Below are 8,157 nucleotides of genomic sequence, written 5' to 3' on the forward strand. Positions count from 1 at the left end.
CTGATGTACGTTATTAGGGAGACGAATTTTTATTAACTCGGGTGTGGCCTTAAGGAGCCAGTCTGAGGTGGGATACCATAGGACCCAAAAACCCCACCATAAATGTGATCTTCAGCTGTTCTGTTAAGAGCTCTCAGGTTGTAAAGGACAAGACTTGATGATAAGAGCATCTTGTTGGCAGGTCACTGCTGAAAATACTTAGGGCTCTATAAGTCATAGCAGTTCCTAAAACTTTACCTTCAAACAAAAGCCGGACCATTCCTCAGAGGACAAGGACAATAATTTCTACACTGAGCACCATGAAATTAATAGCTATTATTTTAAATTAAATTTAAATAATTTAATTAAATTCAAAATATTTAAATATTTAAATAAAGTTGATGCTTTAAAATAGTCTTCAGGATCATTTACAGAAGGACCTCATTTCCATTTTGGAACTGGCCAAACTAAGTCTTGGCAAAAGCCTCTCGCCCACACTGAATCCTGGCTGCTGTCCTGTCAGCTCAGCGTCACCGCTTATTTCCTTCTCTGTAAACACTCTGCTTCTGTGTAGGCCTTTGAGCACATGCAAATGAGGCCAAATTCCCAAATCTGGGTGCTAAGTTATTTTTTCTAAGCTTATTTTCTCACACCCACAGTTTTTGACGACCAAATAAATATTTATTCACTGCATTTGCAACAGATTACTAGAAAAGCATAAAAAAAATCTAAGTATTAATGTACACGTTACATTAAAGTGCATTAACAAGAATTAAAAAGTCATCTCACTTGACAAAATTGCAGTGTACTCCCATAATCCTAAAGACAAGCGTGGCAGAGAGACAGACGCGCGTACACAGGTCAGTACTTACCACCGCTCACGTGTAAGAGTTTGTGTTCTCCCGAAAGCCCTCCGTTTGTGATTGCCTACCACGATGAAGATTTTCTTTGGGATGTAACAACGGTGCGTACGTGAGTGTATTTTGCATTTTCATTTTGAAGTTTGATTGCTTGGTACGGGAAATGTTTTCATTCCTTTTTAGAGAATGGGTTTACGTGGTGTAATACACATCGGTTTGTATGGGATCGAATACGAAGAAGCACCAGATCTTGCTCTCCTTCACACCGTACCTTCCCACCTTCCCGAGTCTCAGCTCCGGGGAACTAGCGGCGTTAGCAGCAGGGGCTGCTGAAGACTCGCTGTAATGGATTTAAGGACTGGAGAAGAGTAAAACCGAGAGACTGATTTGAAATGGATAGCTGCATCACTTGAAGATCTTTAGTTCTGCTGAGATCTTCTAGGCTTCAAATAGCTACAAAATATTTTGTTTATAAAACAAACATCTTTGTATAGGAGGAAGAAGAAGAGTTTTAACTCTGCATTGCTCGTTGTCTAGAAAACAGGCAAACAGTCTCTCTCGTAACCTACTGGGTTTTCTGCATGTTTGCTATGTATAGATACATACGTGTATGTATGTGTGTGTGCACGTTTATTTATTTAACTCTATCTAACAGGCAGTTATGCACACACCCTGTTGCTGGGTTAGAAAATTAAGGGCCTAAGATCCATTACATGATCTAACATACAGCATTTTAACCATAAATACACAATTTATAACATGTACGAAGACGTAAGAATTATGCTAGCCTGGACACTAAAAGACCATTCAAGAGTTTCAGAGAAATAATCTGTGAAAACTACCCACTCTTTTATAGTATACTTGGATTTTTTTGCACTCGTGTTTTTCAGTTGTTCCCCTCAGACTCCTGAGATTCATGAAGTACGTCTCTAAAGGAATTCCATTTGTTCCAAGAGCGTATGATGTAAGAGTAAATTCTGATGTTGTCTTTAGGATGCTCGGAGTTATCTGCCTGCCCTTTCCCCTTCCCTTCCCTTTTTTCAAATCACAGAATTTTAATGAGGTGCAGGTTGAACAAAGGATCATCCAGGTAGATGCTGCAAGGAACTACTCTGCTGGTGACCCTGGACGGGTACTGCCTCTTTCGCGATGCTTTATCACTCCGACCACGTGCATCCTCAAAATCTATGAAGGAGCACATCTCAGCACAGCCTGGCGCGCTGGCCTGCAGCTGGTCAGGCTAGGGAGCTGGCAAGCGTGGGGATTTCCTTCCCATCAGAATAATCGTATTTCTTTCCAAGGAAACAAAGACAACTGAAAAGAAAGAGGGTCTGGAGGGCTAGCTCACACCCGGATGTCACCCCCAAAATGGGACAGAGCAGAAGCAGGGAGCTTAACAGGCTCCAGAAGTCAGCGCTCTCAAGCCTGCCAGCTGTGATGTTGCTAAGAGATCTGCGTGACAAGTGCCGCACCTCTCTCTTGATGCTGCTTGTAAATGAAAACAGCAGATTTTATAGCCTGTGTGATGCTGTTTAGCAAATTAAATTCCAACACTCAGTAGAGTCCTGTGATTCGGCCTCTCACGCAGCACGCATCTCCTGCTCTCTCAGATACTGCGAGCCGTTGGGGGGCTGTGCGGGATGTAGCACAGGAGCGCGGGCAGTCCTGCTCAGCGGAATTCATCTTTGAGCTGAGGAAAAGCACCTGTGTAGGCCAGTGAGGCACCTTCCGTGAACACTGGATTTGCTTTAGAAATTATTCGTGGTGTCGTGTTGAAATGTGTTTCCCTTGGTTCAGTCACTTCCTCGTCTGCCCCAATCACGTAAAGCTGTAATGTAACACTTCTTGATCCCAGCTTAACCATAAAGGTACTATGTATGGAAAATGAAGCGTAGTCTGGAAGGTCAGTATGATAAACCCAGATTTTCAACATACTACAGTCTAGACAATTTGCAGAATGTACGGAAAGTTGAAATTGTGCCACAAGGTCAGGCCAAAGGAATAACTGTTCAGTTCTGTGATAACAGTACAGCAAGTACCTACCAAAGACATCTGGTGATCAAAACCCACAGTAAGACAAAAATGGCTATTTGAGAATCTGAATTCACCTCTGGGAAGGTTTCTAGTTTTTGCTTCTTGAAACACAAGGGGGAACTCCAGTCTGAAAGCTTTATCAGACTTGCCTGTATCCTCCGAGGCAGCCTCTAGGGACAGCATAAACTGATCTGTGGCTTCCAGACTCCTGCTGCCCTCTCAGATGATGGCCTGGAGCTAGCAGGGCTGTCTTCCAGGTACTTACTTAGTCTTTAGCAAACTGCAGGTAAGTTGGGTGACTTACGTTCTTCTAGCTAGAACATGCCAGTGCAATTCCTGCCATGAAATTAAGAAAAGGCTTTAAAGTAACGCACTACATGTAATATAAAAATAAACAGTTTATTCAGTGCAGCATCCATTTCTTTTTAAACACCACTCAAAAGAACTCATGATTCTAACGTTTTAATTTCGGATCAAGGTTGGCCTAAAACAATGCAAAAACCATGGAAGCTGGTATCTGAGATAGTTCAGTTAGGGAATGGTTCATTGTTTTGGCACTTTACTGGATTTACGGTATGTTTCTGTTGAAGTGGCTGAGTATGAAATAAATAATGATGTTATTTTTAAAAGGGATACATGGTTTTAAGGGATTAGGGTCTTTTAGTTTTCAGTTATTAAGTGGAACACCTGAAAGCCAATATTCCTTTGCTACCAGTAAGAAAACTGTTACAGTTAGTCTGTTTTGAAGATTGTCACTGCAGTGATAAAGCCTAGAGACCTTTTTATAAACGTATCTGAAAGTTGGGTTGGTAGCATGATTTTGTCACCACAAAATTACATTTCTTCAGTGTGTTTGAGTGAAGAAGAAGAAAAGCATATATAGGATGCCTTTCTCTATTCGGTGTCCTTACAATGAATCCTTTCCCTTTCTGCTTTTCTTCAAATGTGCTGTCACTGCCTCGTCTGATCGGTTTTGTTTCTTCTTCCCCTATACCAGTGTCAGAGGAGATTTCAAGACTGGCCAGAGACCTCCCATTCTGGTTGCGCAATGAGTAGCAGAGCCAACCCCAGTCTTGACTGCTCCTTATGCATTGCTGTCATAAATACGACCAACAGTTCTATCACATTTCCTCTACTACGCCTTGAATTCCACAAATTAAGCCAAAGAATAGGAAAGTGGGGTAAATAAAAAAAAAAAAAAGAAAATAAACATGTTGAGACCTTCCTATATGGCTAACACTGCATTTTAAAGACAGCTAAAGCGTTTCAGGACTGTACAGTTCTTTCCTTAAGTCTACCCTCTCTAATCTGCATTTGGAAACTCAAAGAGTGTTTCTTTCAAAGCAAAATGGACACTTTTTCAGAAGATTATACTAAGCCTAAAATCCATCTTCTCCGTGTTACTTGTAATATTTTTCAGTGCTGCAGGGAAACTGTACTGGAAGCTGTGTGTGTAAAGGTAGGCTAACTTTGCTTACTGTCTGTCAGGACTGATTCTGCTCATTTTCTTCTTTTTCGTACTATTTCAGAATACCACTTGTGTGATCTGTTGAGGACAATATCTGTAATGTGCTTTCCACATACAGTATTTCTAGATGGGAATTACAAAGATTACAGGTTTAGACAAAACTGAGAAGTACATTTACACAAATCAAAGTAACAAATATAAAAATTAAATCAGGGCTGAGCCAATTAATCTAAAAATCTAAAAAAGTAAGAAATGCAAAAACCTAATGGAGACCTTTAAATTCCTGAGATTTTTTTTCTCCGTCTCAAACACTTTCCCCTTCACAAAGAACACAGAAAGGGAAATAATATTTAGCCACACAACACAGCGATTTCACCAATATTGTCTGAAAACTTACACATAATTCCACTTTTCTTAAAAGAGATTCTTCCAGTATCCCTTCCAAGTGAGCAGTTTCTGGTGATGCATAGCAAGACTCTACTTGTGTTTATAAAAGCTTTTTCATTTACATAAAAAGTATAACCACAATGCTCCACCTTTTACCAATAAAGCTAATTTTCCAATAAAAGCGTGTCTAGCTAATCAGCCTCCAGAGAGAACTGATGAGCCGACTGGCCTCCAGTTAATAAAGCAGATGGCCCAGCCCTAAACTAGTTCTATTTCTAAAATAAATAGTGTTGAAAAATCTGCCTTTTCTAAACACTTTGTGGGTTTCCTCTCATGCTCACACACACGTTTCTGGGTTGGTTAGAACTTCCCCGTTTTTTTCAGGCTCATCTTTCAGAAACTGTTCCACTTCAATAGAGTCCACCTTGGCATCTTCAGGATTTTTATCTTCAGATTTGTTTAATTCCTCTCTTTCTGCTGCTGCTTCTTTTGTATGTGTTTCTTCTGATTTTTTCTTAATGCAGAAGAAATTTCCCAGGGCCAATACGAGTGCTGAGGTGGTAACTTCAATTCCAGCAATAATAAAAACAAACATGTACTTCCCGGTGGCATCCAAGAGTTTTCCTGGAAAATACAACATTCCAGGTAGTTAACAAAAGTGATTATCTTGCACTGAATTTTTGTCTGCCTTTTTTTTAAACATTTAAGTGACTCCTGTCTGGAATTACCATGTTGTTCTAAGCAAGTTTGTTGAAATAGCATTTTACAGGTTTGTAAGAAAATACTTCTCCATTATTTCCATTCAGTGCAACACTCACTAACGTTATGTCCCATGCCAAAACACATACTCCCCTGTGCAGAGTCATGCAATTCAACTGGAAGAAAACCAGCCTAGCCTTGGTATGCGAGATGGGACAAGTATTTCAGATCAAAATGTGTGCATCCACGGCCAGGATCTGTATCCTGAGCTTCCTCTCCTACACAGACAGTGCTAAAATGGAAATCTTATTTAATAGTCAGTCTGGAGTAGCTGACTGATTCTGATGCTTTAGTCAAGTTAAGTTTTCATAGGACTTGGTGGAGGTGAAAGGAGTGAGGATATGAAGGAAGTGCTCCTCCACGCCTAAAGATCAGAAGTAGTACCTAGTACTGTTTTACTGGTTTGGGGTTTTTTTTTTCCATAAGGGGTTCTGTCACAATAAAGATACTTGATGCTTTTTAGTGTCTGATAGAAACAGTAAACATTTTATGGCAGTGAACTGGTGGGGTTTGGGGTTTTTTTCAGTTCAGGGTCTGTAAAATTTATGTCTCTGATTAGTAAGTAATTTGTAGTTTTGAATTCAAGTTAATGAATTTGAATATTTTGCAACAGCCCCTTATTCTTGGGTTGTGAGACGTGCCACAGAAGCAGTCTACCTTCCTTAAAAGTCCAGTTTTATAGCCCTCCTTGTAAGATTTTTTTTTTCCCTCCTGACCTTTTGTTTCCTCCTCCTAATCTACCATGGGTAGTAGAATCTCTCCTAGTACTTTCCAAAGATTATTGACAGGTTTCATATTCTGAATCCCAGCTCCAAAGAGAGTGAACAGGTTATTCACTGTGTCTTTAAAACTCAACTCCTGCAGTATTAGCCATCTACTAATTAGAGGTCCAGTGTAGGCTTTCAGTGGAGAAGGAGCAGCATCTGCAGATGCTAATTCAACCAATCCTGAAACAGATCCAAGAAGGAAAAGATTCATCCCATCATGTCTTGGACTATTTCAGATCGTAACTGCAGAAAGTCATTGAAGCATGTGCAACACTAGCACAATATGCACTTCTCGGGTGACTCGGCGTCTTTTCCTCTGCTCGCTTATCATACAATTTGTGTAAATGGATGGAATGCGAATGATTTTGAGTTCTGAACTAAACGGAATACTTACCTGCTGATGGTGGACCAATTAGAACAGCCATAGCTTCTGCCAGGAGCACCAAACCAATAGCGCTGGAGAATTTCTGAGTACCAACGATAGCCATGAGAACTTCGAACTGCAGAGCGCCTACCATTCCGTAAGAAATGCCAAAGAAAATGCAAAAGACTACCAGGCCACCGTAATCAACAGACATAGAACCCATGAGATCTGTAAAGCCATTGAAAATCATAGCAAAACTGAAGAGGTAAACACAGCGTGGTCTAACCCATTTAAGACCAGCTACCATGCCACAAATGGGCCGAGCAAAGATATCAATGAATCCCAGAATAGTCAGAAGAAAAGCTGCTTTGGTGTCTTGATACCCTAAATCCTTGGCATAACTCACAACAAAAACTGGGGGAACAAAGAGACCAAGCACCATGATAGAAGCTGCTAGCGTGTAGATTACAAAACCACCATCTTTAAAGACACTGAAATCCAGAAGTTTTCTCTTCACTTTCTTCTCAGCTGGTTCTTTGGTAGCTTCAGACTTTTTGGGTGGCTCCAAAGGTCTCATTAATGCTCCACATACACAGCAGTTGAGCAGCATCCCACCGAGTATAAGGAATCCTCCTCTCCAACCGTATTCGTGTTGGAGTATCTGTCCCAGGGGTGAGAGAGCACAAAGAAACACTGGACTCCCAGCAGCAGATAGCCCGTTGGCTAAGGGCCGGCGTTTGTCAAAGTAACGGTTTAACATGATGAGTGAAGGCTGAAAGTTTAGTGCCAGACCCAAACCTGTAACAGAAGGTACGTAAAAATTAATACTGGCCTACAGTATCACTATCTAAAAAATTCTAATTACAGTTTTTTTCTGATATATGACTTAAGAGAAAAGGTTTATTTCAACTGGCCAAAAGGATTCTAAGATAACGTTTTTAAAAGCATTCCACCTCCGTAATATTCTTGTACTCCATGGTTACTCTTCACTGATTATGGCAGTGGCTATTAAACACACCAGAAAAATTAGTATTTGTTAAAAAAACAAACAGTTTTTAATTCCACATTTCTCTGCCCTCTTTATAAAAGCCCATTTGGATAATCCTGATGACTGAGATGTTGTCACTTCACAAAACTTCAACCTAAAGCTAAGACACCAGCTAACTCGTTTTCGGCCAGGCACACTACTTACCGGTAATCACACCTGCAGTCAGGTAGATCTGAACGATGCTGGTGCAGAAGGAGGCTATCACCATCCCCATTGAGGCAAAAAGGCCACCCACCAGCATGACGGGGCGACAGCCGAAGCGATTGACGCATACACTGCAGAGCGGACCTGTCGTGGCAAGAAGAGCAAGTTTCAGTCGCTGAGATAAACCGATTTTTGCAGTTGATCGTATGTCAGTTTGCATTTCGTCTTTGGTGGGCTCAGCAGCATTAGGTTGATGGTTGGAACCGATGATCTTAAAGGTCTTTTCCAAACTAAATAATTCTGTGATTCTTTCTGTACTTTTTCCATACTGTCAGGCCAATCCGGAA

At 40.8% G+C, this 8,157-nt stretch overlaps 1 protein-coding gene across 1 annotated transcript in view; it reads right to left on the reverse strand.

Annotated features, from left to right (window-relative positions):
- Positions 1-4,360: 4,360 nt before the first annotated feature.
- The window catches only part of SLC16A3 (solute carrier family 16 (monocarboxylate transporter), member 3), a 4,424-nt gene continuing 627 nt past the window's right edge, over positions 4,361-8,157 (reverse strand). Inside the window, exons 2-4 of the mRNA XM_010140443.1 lie at positions 7,811-7,954; positions 6,649-7,416; positions 4,361-5,352 (exon numbers count right to left, since the gene is read on the reverse strand). Of these exons, the coding sequence (XP_010138745.1) occupies positions 5,066-5,352; positions 6,649-7,416; positions 7,811-7,954 (1,199 nt within the window). The 3' untranslated portion in view covers positions 4,361-5,065. The remainder of the gene's footprint in view (positions 5,353-6,648; positions 7,417-7,810; positions 7,955-8,157) is intronic.

Source organism: Buceros rhinoceros, unplaced genomic scaffold (genome assembly GCF_000710305.1).
Source record: "Buceros rhinoceros silvestris isolate BGI_N320 unplaced genomic scaffold, ASM71030v1 scaffold42667, whole genome shotgun sequence".
NCBI lineage: Eukaryota > Metazoa > Chordata > Aves > Bucerotiformes > Bucerotidae > Buceros > Buceros rhinoceros.